Here is a 20295-nt window from a genome sequence, read left to right as displayed (position 1 = left end):
TGTGTGTGTGTGTGTGTGTGTGTGTGTGTGTGTGTTTATACATATATCTATATGTAGATTATAGACATTTATTTTGTTTTTGATTATCTGGTTTTCTTAACCTCTATTATGGCATGTAGTAAACTCGGTAATGTTTATATTTTGGATTTGTAGCCAGATTAATACAAACATTAAACCTGGAAGACCTTGTTAAAACTTAATGATTAATTTAAAAATTAGTTGGTTTTTATGTTTCAGTGGGAAAGATATTTGTCTTCAGTGAATACATGGTTTCCTGACTTTGAATATCTATGATATTAAAAAGTATTTGTAAGATGATTTATTTAAATTGAACTTCTGATTATTTGAGACTATTAGTAACTACTCAATAATTTTATAAGTATAAAGGATCGGATTTGTACTTTGTAAACTATATTTAAGATGTTAACTTTTATGTGAAATGGTGAATAGGTTATGGGTGGGGGTGGGGGTTGGAGTGGGGAAATTGGAGGCAAAGTATAATGTCCAAAACCTTTAAGAGTAAGTTCTTATGCTTTTCAGTTTGAATTATTTTTGTACATTATAGTGTTTTCATTTTGTGAGTTTTTCTATGCACATACAAAATGTTTCTCCTCAGGCCCCCTTGTATTTGCTGGTCCTATTTTTATGAACCATCGAGAACAGGCTCTAGCCAGACTCAGATCCCATCCAGCACAGCTAAAGCATAAACGGGACAAGCACAAAGGTATTTGGTCTTCCTTATCACCTAGGTGGGATACTTTCCCAATTTCTTCCACTCATTTGAATTTTGTCTATGGGAAAATGCACAAACCTGATTCTTCTACTTTGCTTCTATCATTACGATGCAGCCTGAGGAGAAAGAACATGCTGAAAGTGGTACCATTTGTCAGTGACTGTCATGCTTCTTGTTTCATTGGTTTGGTTAGCTTTAATAAAGGAGGCATTTTACAGTGTATCATCTTTTTCTTTTCCATTTCTCTTCAGATTTCAAAAAGTTAAGGGAAGGTAAAATAATTATTGCTTTCTATCTTATATCTTTTATTATTTGCTCTTTAATGACTGATCTGGCATTTTACAGTTCTTTTTTGAATGCTGTTTATATGCTTTAGGATGAACAAAATTACTAAGTTCAGTACGTTAAATGGTAGTAAGACTGCCATTACACTTTTTCACTGTTTATTAAATTTATGTATACAACAAATGAATATACAAATATTTGATGTTTGTGGGTTAAGTAGAGATACGTGCAAGCAAAGCACAAATCATGTCGACTGTAGTCCCCGGCAGTGGTCAGAGGGCCATCGTAGTCTGTGAGGGAGTAGCAATCTAGCTTAGTGTTGCTCTTTGAGATCTCAGAGTTCTAGGTTATTAAATATATTATTAAAGCATGCTTATTTTCTTATAAACCACAAATTATGGGTCAACTAAGATCAGGAAAGAATTTAATACAAGGAATTTATAAATTTATATAAAAATCTTGCCTTGAATCATGGCCTTTGAACCAGTCCTCCTCCTTGGCTAGCACAGCTTAAAATTACCATTTTCTTAACTGCCTAAGATAGGTCTTACAAAACAGAATAGGAAGTTTTAAAAACATGTTTACCATATAGACAAATTAATCTAATTAATGTTTGGATCCTTCTTTTTTTTTTGCTACAAGACTGTCATAGTCTAATTTTTTAAAATTTTCATAGATATGTACTATAATAAACAACTTTATTTTTATTTGCCTTTTTCAGTCTGTCAGTTTGCCACTCAGAACAAAAACCCAAACAAAATAGACAAAACTCATCTTTAGTAAAGGTATAAATAGAGCACAACTTAAGATATATTCTGCAGAAATAAAAATAGAGTGTTTTAAATCTAATGCAATTAACCACAGTAAAATTTGTGATTGTTTTATTTACTGAGTGCTTTAACAATGCCACAAGTATTTAAGGAATTTTCAACCTGAGAAAGCTGATCTCAAAAAAGATAAGATATATATGTAAGGGATAATATTTGGCGGGGGGGTATGCAGTGAAGTTGTTATTGCCAGAAAGTCTGGTCTCTTATGATTTCTACTATGTCACAATTAGAACATATTTTTTCAGTTTCTTTTTTCCCCCAATTATATGAAAGTGAAGTTTTCCCAATAGTTTACCTGAGGTTAATTAAATATTCACATTTCATGAAACATTTTCAAACCTTTTCAGCTCCATGTCAGTATCTCATGGAAAAGTATTTTTACCTTTTCCAGATTTTTAAATGAAGTGTTAAAATGAAAACTAAGGTTGCAAATTTAAAGCAGACCTTTCCCATTGTCACATAATGATTGGCTATAGAAATTATTCAGTGAGGCTGGGTACAGTGGCTTATGACTGTAATCGCAGCACTTTGGAAGGCTAAGAGGGGCAGATCACTTGAGGCTAGGAGTTCAAGACCAGCCTGGCTAATATGGTGAAACCCCATCTCTACTAAAAATACAAATAATAATAATAATAATAAGCCTGGCGAAGTGGCACATGTCTGTAATCCCAGCTACTTAGGAAGCTGAGGCAGGAGCATAATAATCACTTGAACCTGGGAGGCAGAGGTTGCAGTGAAAAAGCAAATTATTCAATGATAGCCTTCAATTTTGTTTGTCATGGGGTTACTTTATAACAAGTTTCTTTGTATACTTGTGGCAACCACTTTTTAAGGACCTACTTTGTAATATCACAGTGTAGGACCAGATTTTATGGTTTCATAGAGTGAGATAGTTTTATCTTTTTACTCCTCAAATAAACTTACAGTGCAAATAATTTATCAAATGTTGCCCTGTTTTTGTAAAGAGTATTAATTTACTACTCACTAATTTCTCTCCAGCAACTAACCATTTACACTCACTGTCCTGTCATTTAATCATCTCTCCATTCACTGCATTTACTCTTACATGTTGAACATCCCTAATTTGAAAATTTGAAATTCTCCTAGATTTGAAACTTTTTGAGCACCAACACAAAGTCCCCAAGTGGGAAATTCAACACCTGACCTCCTGTGACAGGTTGCACTCCCAGCACACAGCTTATTTAGTGTCCTTGAGGGAAAAATGAACTTCTCAGCCCCCTTCAGCTGTGATAAAACTTCCGTGCACAGCATGATGGTGATGCCAAACAATCACAGTTTGTCTACATGGGTGGCCAAGGTACCTTTGCTTTCTGATACTTCCGGGTATACAAATTTTCATGCACCAAATTATTTAAAATATTGCATAAAATTATCTTTTTTTTTTTTTTTTTTTGAGACAGGGTTTCACTATGTTGGTCAGGCTGGTCTCGAACTCCTGACCTCAAGTGAGCCACCCGTCTCGGCCTCCCAAAGTGCTGGGATTACAGGCGTGAGCCACCGAGCCCGGCCGCATAAAATTATCTTTAGGCTCTGTGAGTAATGTATATATGAAATATCAATGAATTACATGTTTAGACTTGGGTCCCATCCCCAAGATATCTCATTACATATATGCAGATATTCCAAAATTTGAGAAAAATTCGAAATCCAAAACACTTCTGGTCTCAAGCATTTCAAATAAGGATGTTCAAAATGTACATATTTTCAGTCTTTTAAGTATTTTTCTATATATCTTTTTCTCTTCACCTTACCCAGTTAATCTTCTAGTTTATCTGCTGAGAAGTTCATGGTATTGATTGCTATGTTCTATCTTACATTTAATTATGTTGGTACAAATTATAGGATAATGATTAAATTTTTTTAGACTGTGACTTTTTTGGGAGGGTGTATGGAGAGTAGGAACTGTGGATTTCTTGTTAACCAGGAGTAAGTTCTAAGATGAAAAGTTAGAGAACTGGGCGATTGGAGAAAATTCAGAGGAGGTCACTGAATTTATCCTATGTAGACAGATATTGACTAAAGGCAAAATTGAATATATCGACTGAATCACTAAGTAAAATCGCATATTAAATATAGTAAATTATTCTAAAATGTCTCCATAAGCTATATTTGAAACAGATAACTGAATTAACATTTGTTTCAGCTATTCAGTACCTTACATAGAAAAATATGTTAGATAGTATACGTAGTTAGGAACATCTGAATTGTTTCAGAGATAGTACTAATATCTATTTTAAAATGATGTGAAAATCCAAAAGCACACTGATAAACATCTGAGTTTATTTTACACTTACTTTCTGTTTGGAAGTGGTATGATGTGATGAAAATATTATAGCCTTTGGAATTAGGCCTCAATTCTGTTTCTAAATTTGTCATTTACTAGAACTACATGACTGTGCAAAATATCTTAATCTCTTTGGCTTCGGTTTTCTTATTTTAAAAATGAAAACAGTAATTCTTAACTGATTGTGTTGCTGTGAAGATTAAAATATATGTGTGTAGTCTTTGCACATACACATATATAGTCTTTGCACATACAAATCCTCCATGAATACTAGCTTTAATATTTTGAATCAGATTTTTTATTTTCTTTTTCAGAATTATCTTAAAGGTATACCATTTGAAATTTATTAAATGCATAGTTTATTTTTACAAAAGATTTAAGGTTTTAACCATTTGGTGGTGGTAAAATGCATGAGCCTTATTTATGATTAAACTGCAAATTTGTTCTACCGTGTATGGTTTTGGGCTGGTTACTTAATCCGTTAACCCTTCAAGCCTTAGTTTTTTTCATCTGTAGAATGAATAAGAATACCTATGTCATGGGATTGCTGTATTCATTAAAGAAAGCAACAATATTAAATATTGATTGAGCATTTTTCATATATTATTTTACTTAATTCTTATAGTAACCTGGTGACTTATATACCATTGTTGCTGTATTATAGATAGGAAAGCTAAGACAAAAAGGTCCGTTGTCCAGTTGTCTTACAACAACTAACAAATGGTAGAGCGAAGATTCCAGTTCAAGTTCTTAGGTTCCAGTACCCCAAGCACTCATCCATTGTGGTATTTATTCATTTACAGTGTTCAGTTGGCACACAGCAAGTGCTTAGTAAATTGCAGCTACTTTTATCCTTGCTGATTTGTTTTAGTGATTTTGCTCAAAGTACTCATTGTGACCTGTGATAGTTTCTGTGATATGCATGACTGTAGGATTACCCTCTGAAAGTGTAGATTTTAGTAAAAATTAAAATTAGAAGTTAGAGTCCCTTTGATACTGAACCCTCTTTTTTCTCTGTTATACAAATGGGCGTATGTAATTATATATAATGTGTATATACGTCCAATATTTTAGTTACATAGTTGCCAAGGCTTTGTAGCTATTGTAGTTTCAATATTACATGGTCCACACCCACACACACCCACACCACATTTATCTTAGGCAAAGTACAGATGTGCTCATACTTAAATGGCCAATTATAAGATTATTCACACCTGTCAATTTTTTTTTTTATTGACAGATAATGTGTAATTTTTTTATATAGATCTAAGCTTAGGTCTTATTGCTGCTCTTAACACTTTACTGAATAATGAGCTTGAACAGATTTTGTGTGTGTGTGTGTGAGACAGGGTCTCACTCTATCACCTAGGCTAGAATACAGTGGCATGATCACAGTTCACTGCAGCCTTGACCCCCTGGGCTCAGATGATTCTCCCACCTCAGCCGCCCAAGTATGCTAAGACTACAGGTATTCACCACCACCCAGCTAGTTTTTTGTATTTTTAGTAAAGACAGGGTTTTGCCATCTTGCCCAGGCTGGCCTTGAACTCCTAGGCTCAAGCAATCCGCCCTTCTTGACCTCCCAAAGTCCTGCACTAAATTTTTGGCCACTTATTAAGTGCCTTTTTTTGTTTGACAAACTTTGATTAATGTCTAAGTTATAGGAATTTAACTCAATCAAAAAATTGAGTTATACACACACACACACATATACATATATGTATACATACACACACACATATATATATGTATATTTCTGTCACTGCTGCTAATGATTAAGACCCTCATCTCAATTTTTTTACTTGCAAGATTTTTTACCATCTATAATAATTGAGAAGTTGTTTTGTACAGTTGCAGTTTGTTTCAGTGAACAGAATGTTTCTAGTATTGTTTTGACTTCTAAATAATAGCTGCTACTCTTTTAGTCATTGTGGTTTTATTCAGTAAATTACCAACCTTTTAAAAAATCTCCTTCCCTGATGCTATGTCTCTATTGTGGGATTTATGCCTATATTTAATCTCCTACTCAAGGGAGGAGACAAAATGTTAAATTCAAAGGTAATACCTTCTAACTAGGTATCAGTATATTTATGTAAAGTGGAATGATACATGAAATGTTTGATTAAGTCTGGCAGAATCATATGAACACAATGTGTTTTCTATGTTAAATCACATTTGGTTTTAATTAGACATTTTTACCAATTGAAATAAAGCTGTAAAATTTCTTTACATCTAGTGTCTTATTAAATAGCCTTTGGAAGATACATATTTGTGTGTGTGTGTGTGTGTGTATGTAGGCCTTTGCATATATTTTAACATTCTACTATCTTTCTAACATGAGGAGGCTTTAAACTGAGTATATTTTATTTTGGATGGAGTGAAACTAAATGTTGTGATTTTTTTTTTTCTTTTTAGTCCATCCATTCTTTGGTTTAATTTGGCAAACCCACATTAGATAATTTAGCAGAAGAGGAATCATATTCTTCATCCTATTATAGTAAAAACTCTCACTAATTCTGAATTTATGATACTTGAGATGCAGTATTTGTGATCTTTTTTTGAGTAAAAAATTCAAAATAATTTCTTCCTCTGAATTTTCAGGGTCATACTTATAAGGGGAAACCTGTCTAAAATCACTAGCTTTTCAAACCAAGGGCTCAAGAAATGAAGGATTCCTTCAGCGTGCCTTCAACCTCTGGGTCCGGCAGTTAATTCTTGTATGTTAAAGGACTTTTATGTTTATGGTACATTTTAAATGTAATATTGGCCTATTTTGAAAGATAATGTAGGTAGCCACACTCTATTTATTGTAGCATTTAGTTTAATCTGTAATCTGTACTGCTTGAAGGTAACAAAACTGAATTTTACTTCAATGTTCTGTATGATTAAGACTTTTCCAGTAAGCCACACAGGCCTACCTGTTCTATGTTATTCCGAATTAGTGAGATTTTACTGTCCTAGTGTCATAAAGAGTTTCAGGGTTTTCGAAATCATAGTCATTTAGTTATGGAAAGGAAAGTAATAATGTAGGTGGGTTTTGTCTCACCTAAAGGTTAGGTAAAAAAAGAATAAAGTAAACACAAAATGATTTAATATTATTGTGTTTAACGTTCTAAAATGCACAATGAAAATACAGAATTAAAAGTGTGTGTCCGTAGATTCACATATGTATCTTCATATAATACACACTTGTTTAGAGTTGCTATACCACTCGAGAGTGGTTTAGACTAGTTAAACTTGTGAAATTCCTTCCAGATAATACATTCATTCTGTGTGCAAGGAATTTGAGTCTTGATAATATAAAGGTCATATATTAGTGATGTATAGGAAAAGTACATTGTGATTAGGAAAAGTAAGTTGTTATTTACACATTCCAAACAAATATTTTTATATTCTGGAATGTGGTTTTTGTTGCTGTGATTCGATTGCTGGAAAATTCGAAGTTGGATTGCAAAAACTAGGGGTAGAGAAAGACTTAAAGCAAGCTAAATGGAAGTAATTATAAGAAGGGAGGAGGAAAGAAGGAATGAAAGCAGAAAAAAGGTTTGGTGGTTGGGGACAGGGAGAAAACCACAAAGCAATACAGCTGAAGGTGATGGTGGCACAGGAAACATGAATGAGAATAGGCCATTGAACTATAATATATTGAATAAAGCTCTTTGGTCTTTATACACTTTTAAAAGTTCAGTTGAGTTTCGCAATACTAGTGGACAGTGTAGCCTTTCTAAGGTCTGTTTAGGAAATCTAAGCCACTTGTGAATCCATTAGCAATTTTTTAAAAATGGCTAGTACTAACAATATCACTAAGTTTAAAATAATTGTTAAATGACTTTGCATGCAGTATTTTTTTATGCAAACTAAATTTTTCCATATAAACTGTTATATTTTAAAGTTTGATATTTCGATAACTTAATTACCCATTTATTATATAAGGTTTTATCCATAACCAGATCTTATCTCTGTTTTTATTAATTTAGTGATATTTGCAAACAGAAGTATATAGTCTGTCTTTTCAAAATTGCTTCTTTGCAGGTAGATTCTTGATCTATCACTTCTAACAGCTACAGATTCTTCTTGCTTGTTCCTTTTAACATTTTTGTCTTGTTCTTCCATAATAAACTGATTTAAATTTTTATTTCGAGGTTGAGTAATGGCTTAATTATTCATAATTCACAAATTATAACACTTACAGATGGAAGTGGAGAAAGAGGAGAAAAGGATGCAAGCAAAATCACAACGTACCCTCCAGGCTCTGTGCGATTTGACTGTGAGCTCCGGGCAGTCCAAGTCAGCTGTGGATTTCACCATTCAGGTAGCAGCTGGAACTTTAGGGTATAACTGCATTTTTACAATTGTGCTAAGTAACTTATCTGTTCCGATTTGATGGGGATAGCCTGTTAACTATGTGTTAAAAGCCATAGTGTGGCAATCTCTCAAATCTGTAAGAGCTTTATATTTATTACACTATCTCTTTAAACAACTGTGGCATGATGGAACAGGTACTTGTCTAGAGAGCTAACTTCCAGTCTGTTTTCTTATGGACTTCTTTTATAATTCAAGAAATTCTGGAAGGTGAAATAATCCCTTAAATCTCTTTCAGTTCTAGAATGCTATGATATTTGTAACATGTTCTCATATTCTGTTAATGTGATAAATGTGCATCAATAAATTTACTTTCTTACAAGGTAGAAAATAATTAAATTCTTAGTAAATTATTGGCATTTGGGTTATCCTGTGCTGTACCATTCAACCTTTATAAAAATGAAAAATGTTAAATTCCTTCCTTGAAGATTATTTGATAAGGCATTAACAGACATTAAAGTTCTGCCGTTTCATTGATGTTGTACATAATTGTGCAGACCTCCTATCCTAGATAGAACAATACTTTATATATAGTTACTGATTATTAAGAAGGTTTTACAGTTGACCTGAACCAGTATGTGTTACTAAGAATTGTTATTAAATGTCATTTGTAAGAGTTTTAAAGTATGTATTATGAAAAAATTATACATTTATATGACCTACAAAAATACTTTGTAGAACTCAAATTATATTTATTTCTCATTAAGTATAAATTTTCCTTACCAGTTACCTATTTTTAATGGTGCTATAAATCTTAAATAGTAAAAATTACACTGCTTTCAGCATAGTTGTAATAGAAATGTAAAATGCATATAATGAAAAAATAAAGCTATGTGTTTTGGTTTCAGTGGTTTTAATGGAAAATGGAGATGTCTATACATTTGGTTATGGGCAGCATGGGCAGCTAGGACACGGAGATGTCAACTCCAGGTACTTGCTAACTTTTCATTTGAAGATCCTGAATTATTTTTTCCTCTTTTTTCTTTTCCTTCTTATTTCTTTTTTTTTCTTTTTCTCTCTCTCTTTTTAAATATACATTTCTAGAATTAAAATAATATTATGCCACTGCTTTGCAAAGTGTGGCCTGTGAATTATTGGTGGGTTTCAGATTTTGTGGTTGAGTGCTTTTGTGGGGATAAAGGACTTTGTAGTTTCAGGATAAAAGTTGATACATATTTTAAATATGAAAGTGATTATGATTATCACAAAATATTACTATATTCTTAGCAATTATCTTTTTAAAGGTTGTGCATGGTAATAAAAAAGACAGTGAATTGTGTTTTTTAAAAGGTCAGCAATGGATTCGATCATATTCCTGATGTCTGTTTTGAATTTTTCATCTAATAACATGCAGTCATTGAAGCTTTTAAATAATTTTTGAACAGAACCTGTGTCTCTGATGAACTATTTTGACTTATTGCAAATAGTAAAGAATTAATTATAGTAGAGAGACCAGTAGTCATTTCCTAATATCCCTACTTCATTTGGTAGTGGAGTTTTAGTTTGTGACATGATCATGCAGCTAAAGATTACCTTTCTCAGCCTCCACTGCAGCAGGTTGTGGCCATGTGAACCTAAGTGATGGGTGCCACTTTGCAATCTTGCTGCTTAAGGGAAAGGGCGTACCTCTCCATTTTCCCTTCTCCCCTCCCAACTTGCTGGTTGGAATGACTACGTGGTAGCAGAAACTAAAGAAGTTATCATGGAGATGATTAGTTGGAGACTGTGTATTTAGAATGGCAGAAGTATAAGAGGAATAAGCCTGGGTCCCTGACACCATGAACTGCCCCTGTCAGCTTCTTACAATTGCATGCTACTTGCCTGAGAAATAAACTTCTATCTTGAAGTCCCTCTTACTTTGTCTTTCATTACAGCAGGCGAGTTTGTATTCTACGTAATGCAGTCAGAATACTTTTGGTCAAAAGCAACAGAAAATTTATCTTTATTAGTTCAAGCCTTCCAGAAAGCAGATGCCAAGACAGGATTAGATGCACAAAGAATTTATTAGGGGAAAACACCTGTGAGAGAGATAAAGGGGAAAAGGGCTAGCACAGACAGTGAAGGCCTTCAGATACAATGTAGTTTTGATCCCTATGAAAGGAGAAAGGGAGGAATTGGGTAGGAGGAGTCTAGATTACAGCATAGCATTAAGAGAGTTTTAGCCAGACCAGTGGTGTGTCCCAAAGCTGAGGATACCTTTGGAAGGGTCCTGCGTTGGGCAGGAATGGATCAGTGTTCATACCTTCACCATGCTCAGGCACAGCTGGTAGCACACTAGGGGACGAATGTCCTCATGCATCCAAAGAGACAGCACCTGAGGCTGTTACAATAGTTAATTCTACTTTCTGTAACTGATCGTTGTGAAGAAAATATGAATGGTCTGTGTCTGTGGCTGTCTCACCATGGAAACAGGAGTATTTATGAAATCTAGAAAGATATAGAGCAACTTAAAGCAGCAATCCACTTTGTTGCAAAAACTCACCTTCTTTTTGACCTTCTACTCTGCCTTATTCTTCCTTGCAGTCAAAGTGTATGTGCCAGAATCAAGGAGACTTTTATGGTTTCTCCTTATAGCGAAAGAAAGAGAATTTCTCTTCATAGAGTCCTTACATAAAATCCAAGGTTTTCACTGTATCTTGAATTCACCCTACTATTGTAGCAGGGATGGAATTCTGCCATTTATATGGTAAAGACTAGTAATTTCTTAACCCTGGCTGTATATTAGAATTACTTAGGGAATTTGAAAAAATATAATACATGGATTCTACATCTCGCATTTCTGAGAGATATATGTTGGAAGACTTGTGGGTGGGACGGGGTCGGGAGTGGTCCTGGATAGGATGCAAGCATCATAGTTTTTTCTAAAAGGTCCCCAGATTCTATATGTATCCAGATGGGAACCACTGTCTACCTCTCGAGCTGAGGCAGGGTCAGATTCATGGGCACTGCATAAAAAGTGACAATGAAAATGAATGTCCTGAGTTCCTTTTATGAATTTTGTTGCTAGTAGTTAGAGATGATTGAGATATCATTGAGTTGAACTTCTCATTAAAAACACAAATGCAACATAAAATTGATGCTACTCTCAAAAGCTTTGTAAAACTATCACAATCACAGATATTTAATGATAAATATCATGCTTGCAAAGAGCAAAAGATGTCTTTGGCAGAATTACTTATCAAATATGTCTGTTGGATATGACATAATATCAAGAGTGTTAAGTAATTACTTTCACAGGTGTTAGATGCCAACAGATATTTTGCTTTGCAATTGAATAACATTACTGAGATGCAGAGGGTGAATCTATGTTGTAATTACAGTTGGCCCTCTGTACCTGTTGGTTCTGCATCTATGGCTTCAATCAATCTTGACAGAAAACATAGTTAGACCTGCAGTAATTGCATGTATACTGAACATGTACAGATGCGTTTGTCTTGTCATTATTTCCTAAACAATAGAGTATAACAACCATTAATGTGGGGTTTACATTGTATTAGGTATTGTAAGTAATCTAGAGATGTTTTAAAGTATACAGGAGGATGTGCTTAGGTTATGTGCAAATATCATGCCAATTTATATAAGGGACTTGAGCATCCATGGAATTTGGTAGCTGCGGGGGATCCTGCAACTAATCCCCCATTGATTCTGAGGGATGAGTATAACCTTTGTGGGGAAGAGCATGGCAACTTTTTGTTCTGTTTCTCATTTGAGAGTTAGGACACAGAAGAAGAGAGTTTATTTGTATCCGTAGTGCTGTTATCGTTGATATTTAGCTGGTAGTTATTTTACGAGCCATAGAAACTGGGAAAGGTGCATTGCAGTTAGACAAGATGGGGTCTCAGTCATGATTGCAGCAAAGGGGGCACATCCCAGAAAATAACTGGCAAATAACAGTATTTCATGGTCTTGCCAGAGTGGAAAGGGAAATAGTGAAAAGCCTGGCCATGTTATGGTCAGGTTATGTTATCTTACTGTGCACTCGGCCCTCAGAAGAATGAGCAGCGCATCCTTCCACACTGCACTGAGGTGTGATGGCTGCTGAGAGGGAAGGTGTTCATGTCAGCTTTTAAAATGAAGGGGTTACCTAAAAACATTATTTTGTGGTCCTGGTTATACTAGTGAACACCATTCTTTGATTTGCAAGTCTGAAGAGATATAGGGCAGCTTCAGGCCAGACTTCCTCTGGTGATAATGTTGTAGCAATATGCTCAGTATTTTAAATAACTTGGGTTTATCATCTTCATGAAATATGATAGCATTTAATGTTAAAATATCAGGGTTTCTTAAGAAGATTAAACATTGGTGGGATCCACACAGTGGTGTAGTGACTGGTAGATGCTACATAGTCATCGAACCTGGAACTGTAGAGGCAAGGTTCAGCTCTTCACTTCTTACCAACCATGTGACTATAATTTCTTAAGAAGATTAAACACTGGTGGAATCTGTTTTAACTGCCCAAAGTTGTTCTTTTCCAACATGGAATGTTTTACTCCTGGTTCCATTGAGTGGTAACTGAAAGACTGATTACATGAAGTGTGGGCAGAGCTAAAATGGATAATGCAGTAGTCATACTTACATACTGTGCCTAGTATATGAGAAATTCATCAAGACTGCTTCAGTCTTAAGCACTCAGTTACCTTGTCTGTCCAGATCTTTGTGGGACTTGGAAAGTAGTAAGAACTCTATCTTTAATTCAGAAAGGAATTGAGGAACAATCTTGGGAGGAACAAAGCTTCTGTAGCATATGTATCAACTACAACAAAGCAAAACATTTATAGATGCTTAGTTGAAATAAAGTGTTACCAAGGAGAATATTTTTGAATAGTCTGTAGTAATAAGAGCTATTAACTGGAATTTACTGAATGTACTATATAGCACACAATAATATGTTAAGATAAATATTGTGTGCATGATAATGAAGATGGAAAAATGTTATTGGTACTCTATTTATTTAATGTGTTATATTGCCAGGATGACTGAGTTTGGTGTCTGTGTTGGGTCCTGATTCTGGCACTTGGTAGCTATGTGATCTTGGCCAGGTTACTTTTCTTGTGTCTTAGTTTCTTCGATTATTAAATATAAATAAGTCTCTCTCCCTCAGAAGGTTGTGTGAGAATTCAGTGAAATGAACAGATGATTTAGCACAGAGCCTAGCCCATGGTTAGCACTCAATAAATGTGAGCTGTTCCTATTGCTGCTTTTTAAAGTGAATGTCAAAAGGCTTATGAGGATTTTTTATACATTCAGTCATGACATGAGTCTACCAACCCTCTTTTTGGTTTATTTTGTTTGGTGTGCTCTTCAGTTTCTGCATTTCAAATTCTTTTACCATGTTTAGTAATGGGGGGAAAAACTGTTTGGTTTAGCTGCTTTTATTTTCTTTTCTAGCAGAATTTTGATAATTCTTATGGTGTTTCCAAGTTTCATCCTTTTCTTGCTCTCCTATCCTCCTGCACTAATGTGCTACACAGTCATGAACCTGGAACCAAGGTTCAGCTCTTCTGCTTCACTTCTTATCAACAATGTAACTAATTTCTCTAAGCCTTAGTTTTCATATCCCATAGGATTGTTGTAGAATTAATGTGATGTATGTAAAGTACCTGTTGTGCACTCCTGCATACACAGAAAGTTTTTCTTTCTGTTCTTCCTCTGTTTTTCAAGTAATTTAGTGAATAGACTCTCTGCTATCATCTAAAGAGTTTGAAGACTGTGTACTAGAAGACCTGCCACCAATTCTTGGGAAAAAGCTTTCAAACTCTTCAGCTCTCCCCAGGGAGTTATTTTGATAATCAGTGGTACAGTTATCACAGTGGTGATACAATTTCACATTTTCTGTGTGAAAGTGATTTGTAAATTGCAGATGAGTAAACAGTTAACAGGAATTATCCCTTCAGTTTCTTGTTTGCAGTGGACTGGATGTTTCTGTGAGGGCATGAGTTCCACTTATGGCCCTTTGAAATGACAATTATTCATTTGCAAAAACTCTCCATACTCAGCATTCAGAACCACTTCCTTTTTCACTGTTTTTTCTAACTGCATTATTACATCCTCAAGTGGAAAAACTACTGCTCTTCTGAGGCATGACCATTTCGTTCTACTCTGCTACTGTTACCTACTACCTTTTTTCAGTCACTGCCTTTCATTCATTGAAAATTTAGCATCTGGCTCAGAGTATTTCCTTACCCTGAGTCTTGTTATAGACATGAGTGATGTTAGTGTCCACATGAATGGTCCCATACAGCATTCTTACCTTTCCATCTTTACTTCTGCATTCACAGAGCATGTTCTATGAACCCATGCTGGATCTAGCATAGCTCTAACTCTGAATTCTCCAGTTTAAATATCCGTAATCTGATGATGCTTTCTTCTTCTGTGATGCAGACCTACTTTACTTGCCTTTGACTTTATGCCCCACAACGCTCTACTTTTTCATTATTTTTCATTCCTTTTTTACTTTATTTCCTACTCAAGTTAAAGACTGTTGCCTAGCTTCTTCACCTATACTCTGACCAATTTCTTCAATTTTCCTACTCTCTTGGACATGGTACTAGGACATGATAAAACTGCAAGCATGGATCAATCTGTTTATATTTCCTAACCCTACACTTAAGCTTCTGGAAAGAAAGAAATCACCATACCTATGCAGATTGATACATTATTTGTAGATTCAACCAGTCCCTCTACAATGGTCATTAATCCTCCTGTTGTATAGTTTTGAACTATTTGACTTAATACCGTTTGAGAGTTTGATGAAAGATGTGTGGTCTCAGTCCAGAAAAATATAATATACACTTTAAAATTTGCTTGCAAATTTAGGGGATCTTTTGAAGCTCACTCATGGACTACCTAGAAGTCCTTTATATTTTAGGTTGAAAACTCCTGCTGTCGGTATGTATCTGTTCCATCTACCACCATACCTTTTCTTGAATCTTCAAACTCTCCACTCACCTGTTTCTGTCCTTCAGCATAGGACCTCCATTTACGTTGCAACAAAAATAAGAAATTATTCAGCCCACCAACCCTGTCAAACCTGCCTGCATCCATACCACTTCTCTGCTTCTTTCCTCATGTTACAATGAAAGAAGAACTTATGATGTCTGTGCTATGAAACCTAGCTGCCTTTTCCTTAGAGATCTGTTTCTGTTTCCTGTTTCTCTCTGATCTTTGTCTTTATTGTCTTTATCTTGAGTCAACGTTTTAAATTCCTCAAATCTCTATCATTAAAAAAAAAGACAAATCCTCTTCTTCAGCTTCATTTTTCCTTTAGCTGGTGGCTCTCCTTTCTTTTTCCCTACAGTGCTGGGATACTTAGAGTCTTTGTGTATTCTCTGACTCCTTATCTGCTGCCACCACAGAGACCTCCTTCTGCTAAATCCAGTGGTTACTTGTACGTCTCCTTAGAGCATTAGGCATGTACATTATTTTCCACTCTTGAAACTTATTCTTCCAATGAGTCTCATTGAGTTCTTTCTTCCTATGTGGTTTATTCTAGATGTCTGTGAGTTCTTCTTCCTCTGTCTATATCTAAAGTGTTAGAAGAGACTCATAAGGGAAATTAGGATCTCTTCTTTTCTCTCTCAAAGAGGCTTCCTAGATCTCATTCATTCTCATAACTGAAGTGAATATTACCACTGTCTACTCTGTTGCTTAAACAGGAAATCTTCCTTGCCCCTTATCAATCATCTGCGAAGTTTCGTCACTTCTGTTGCTTACAAAGCTATCAGAGTCACTATGTCTTTCACTCTGCACTGCTCCTAGTTAAGACCTTCATCATAAATTACCCAAACTACTACGAAATTTTCTTAACTAGGTTTCCAGCTGCTAATCTTGTCCTTTTCCAATTCATTTTTCATGGCAGTCTCAGTAATCACTAAAAACATATATTTTGTATAATTTTAAAAATTTAAAGTGTCATAATTATATTGTCTCAAAAGCAGAGCTCGCCTATTATGTGTGGAATATTTCTATGATGGTTGTTAGCTAATTACAAATAATGGTTACTAAAAATGGCTATTAAAAGTAGGAAAGGATACTGGGATGTCATTTATCATAATAGTTACCATTCATTAAACTATGTGCCAGATACTGATCCAAGCACTTGATATGAATGGACCTCTTTATTCTTCACAGGAACCCTGTGGGGGCAGACACTGTTTGTTAGTTAGTATTCTCCATATGATAGCAAGAAAACGGAAATACGAAAAGAATGAAAAATTTGTTCGAAGTCCTGGTCACATTACTATTAAGTTGGGGAGCCAGGATTCACACCCAGCCAGTCCAGCTTTCAGGCCTGAGCTTATAGCCACTTCTCTGATGCCTCTCATGATATTATGTTTTGACTCATTAACTATCATTCTAAGATCTAAACTTACTGCTTAGTGATAAGAGTTAGAAAACAGGATCATAAAATTAATTATTTCATCTAGTTTCTGGATTGAATTCCTGTTAAGGCATTACGTGATTCTTACTTCATCCAATAAATATAAAGATCTCTAGCAGGTCAGTCAGTACACAGAGTACCAGATTAAAAATAAATAAAGCACCAGTTTTTAGAAATATTAAAACTTATATGTCTATGGTTAGGGACATTAAATTTAGAAGATCTTTTTAATGATCTTCTTAAAGCCAGCAGTTGTCTTTTTCATCTTTGTTTATCTAGTAGTACCTGGAATGGAGATAGGCATTTAGCACTTAAATGTTTATTGAATATTCTTATTAGTGCCTTATATCTTTTCTACTCTTTACTGCATTGTTTACTTACTGTTTTTATTTTAGTTGAGTCTCGTAAGAAATTGACTTACTTTTTTTTTTTTTTTTTAACCTAGGGGATGTCCCACACTTGTTCAAGCATTGCCAGGCCCTAGCACACAAGTCACTGCAGGCAGCAACCATACGGCAGTACTTTTAATGGATGGACAGGTCTTCACATTTGGAAGTTTTTCTGTAAGGAATTTTTAAAACATTAATAAAATTGCATTATGCCATTGCCTTATAATTTGTCTCTGTTAGCTATTTTTTCTGGTTCCAGTGAAATTCTTGTATTATAATTGTTACATAATATTTCATGCCTTCATCCCCAACACACACAAAACCTGAATGATATTCTTTGAAGTAATTTTCCTTTCTAGCTCAGAATTTATTGAATTTAACAGCTTTGTTAGAATTGGACATGTTTATTTCAGATTAAAGTCCTTTAATCATTCAGTAGAGCTAATTCTGTCTTTAATTGTTTAAAATTATACTTTCTTTTTTCCTTTTCCACCCTCTGAGCCTGTCTGCCTGTTACATGGGTGCTTGTGCACACACACTCTCTCTCTCTCTGCACCAAAGCTTAAAGAGAGTGGAAATGCTCTAAGAATTTTGTGTAGTTTGAGCATAGCAGATATCAGGAAAAATCTTTGTGAGACTGTGCTGATATACTTCTGCCATTTCTGACTTGGGTAATTACTAAGAACTCTAGAACCTAAGTCTCTGGGATTACATTTACAGCTTTTAATTTTTTAAAAAATGTAAATGTATACTTAAAACATTTTTTTTGGAAATGGTTTCAAACTTACAGAAAGGTTGCACAACTAAGAACAGTACATAGAATATATGGTTAACGTCTTTAACCAGATTCACCTAGTGTTAACATTCTGATCAAGCATTTGCTTTATTATTGCACATGTGCCTGCTCTCTCATACACACACACACTGTGTGTGTGTGTGTGTGTGTGTGTGTGTGTGTAAAACTTTTTTTTCTTGAATCCTTTAAGAATGTCTTGTATACATTACGTCCTGTTACCTCGTACATACTTTAGTTTGTATTTTGTGAATTGACGCAATAATTATTTTTGGCATGTCTTTCCCCACCAATCTAGGATCAGGCCTTACATTTGCCTGTTGTGTGTCTTTAGTCTCCTTTAATCTGTAACATTTCCACAGCTATGTATTGTCTATTATGACATTGACACTTTTGAAGAGTATAGTACTGTTTTAAAAATTAGAATGCTCCACATTCTTGTTTCTCTGATGTGTCCTCATGTTTAGATGCAGGTTGTACACCAAGGCAAAGATACTCTGTAAGTGATGTTGTGTTTGCCTCACTGCATCACATCTGGAGGCACAGAATGTCCATCTGTTCCTCATTGATTATGTACATTTTGATCACCTGATCAAATGTCTGGTTTCTGTACTGTTTCTCCCTTGCAGCTATAAGCAATCTGTCGGTTGACACTTTTAAGATGCCTGCTTCTCATCAAAATTTCCCCCTAGATTTAGCATCTATTGATCATTCTTTCTCGAACTAGTCTTTACTGTTTAAAAAATGGTGAGTTTTTTTCAGCCCCAGTAGGCATTTTGCATTTTACTGTAAGCAAGAGCCCTCCTTTCCTGTTTACTTGTCTGTTTATTATTGGTATAGACTCAGGTATTTGTATTTTCTTCATTGTCATCTTTAATTATTTGGGTGCTTAGATTATCTCAGACTTGCATTATTGTGACATGCCCCTTCATTTTTTGGAGCACTTCCTTTCTTTCCAGCATAACGAGTTGTTCAGGGTTTATCTTGTATAGGCTGTGTATCAGTCCTAGAATCAGCCATTTCTCCAAGAACGCCGATTCTTCTTAGTGGGGAATAGTAATAGATACCAACTGGGCACTAGATGTGTTTGTTCATTGCTACAGGACGTTTTTGCATCTCCAGTATGCATATATGTATATGTCCACATATATGTTTGTATTTTAGAAATCATAGGCCAGGCGTGCTGGTTCGTACCTATAATCCAAGCACTTTGGAAGGCCCAGGAGTTCAAGACCGGCCTGGCCAACCTAGTGAGACCCCATCTCTATAATTAAAAAATTAGCTGAGTGTGGTGGCATGTGCCGGTGGTCCTAGCTGCTCAGGAGGTAGAGGTGGGAGGATCACTTGAGCCCTGGAGGTCAAGGCTGTAGTGAGAGCCATGATTGCACCACTGCCCTCCAGCCTGGACAGCAGAGCAAGATCCTGCCTCAAAAAGAAGGAAAGAAAAAGAAATAAGCCCATGCTGTGACTTCTACTTCTGATCCATTCCCACAAGGTTCTTTCTTACCTGGTTCTGTTCTATATTTATGTTCTTTCTTCCTCAGTAAGAATCTTTGCTTTCAACAATGTCAATATATTTATTTCTCACTTAGTTCCCAAATATGTCTAAAATAGTTTTACATTTGCTTTGCCTATTCAAGTCCAAAAAAACAAATTCACTGAAAGGTCAGTCTTGCTCCTTCCTGGCTTCTGAAGGTATATAGTCAGGCACTGTCCATGAGTGGCCTGGATTCTCTCTCTCTCTCTTGTTCTTTGAAAATTACAATTCCTTTGAAATAGAGTGGGGCTTATTTGTTTCAGTTTAAGATTCCCCTTACCCTATCTTTTGATCAAATTTTATTTCATTTTTAAAATATATAGTACATTTACATGTTGCTAAAAATGAAGTTATACAAATATTGTATACTCAGAGGTGTCACTTCCTCTCATATCCCTGGCATTTCTGCCTCCCCACACCTTTCACTCCACACTTGTAGGTAATGAATGTCTTTGTTTTACAGTTTATCCTTCTTGTGTTTCTTCTTGTGAAGATAAATAAGCATGCACACACACTATTAAATATATATCTATATATATATATTATGTGTATACATACAGAGTCATGCACTGCATAAAATACTGTCATGAACAGTATTTTGGTCAGTGATGGACTGCATATGCTAAGGTGTTCCCATAAGATTATAATTCATACTTTGGCTATACCTTTTTGAGGTTTAGA

General features: G+C 35.1%; 1 protein-coding gene across 22 annotated transcripts in view; it reads left to right on the top strand.

The window, feature by feature from the left end:
* Positions 1-20295, top strand: part of MYCBP2 (MYC binding protein 2) — a 274498-nt gene that overhangs the window by 93166 nt on the left and 161037 nt on the right. For 17 of the 22 annotated variants that reach the window (XM_032277408.1, XM_032277409.1, XM_032277423.1 and 14 more), the window contains 4 exons: positions 617-724; positions 8346-8465; positions 9364-9445; positions 17341-17458. In XM_032277408.1, the coding sequence (XP_032133299.1) occupies positions 617-724; positions 8346-8465; positions 9364-9445; positions 17341-17458 (428 nt within the window). Of the gene's footprint in view, positions 1-616; positions 725-6754; positions 6871-8345; positions 8486-9363; positions 9446-17340; positions 17459-20295 lie in introns of those variants that run through there. The other 5 variants (XM_032277416.1, XM_032277429.1, XM_032277430.1 and 2 more) reach the window with 5 other exon arrangements.

The sequence above is a fragment of the Sapajus apella genome, unplaced genomic scaffold (assembly GCF_009761245.1).
Source record: "Sapajus apella isolate SASKATOON/1434 unplaced genomic scaffold, GSC_monkey_1.0 scaffold9, whole genome shotgun sequence".
Lineage (NCBI taxonomy): Eukaryota > Metazoa > Chordata > Mammalia > Primates > Cebidae > Sapajus > Sapajus apella.
This window is presented reverse-complemented; position numbering and strand designations above follow the sequence as displayed.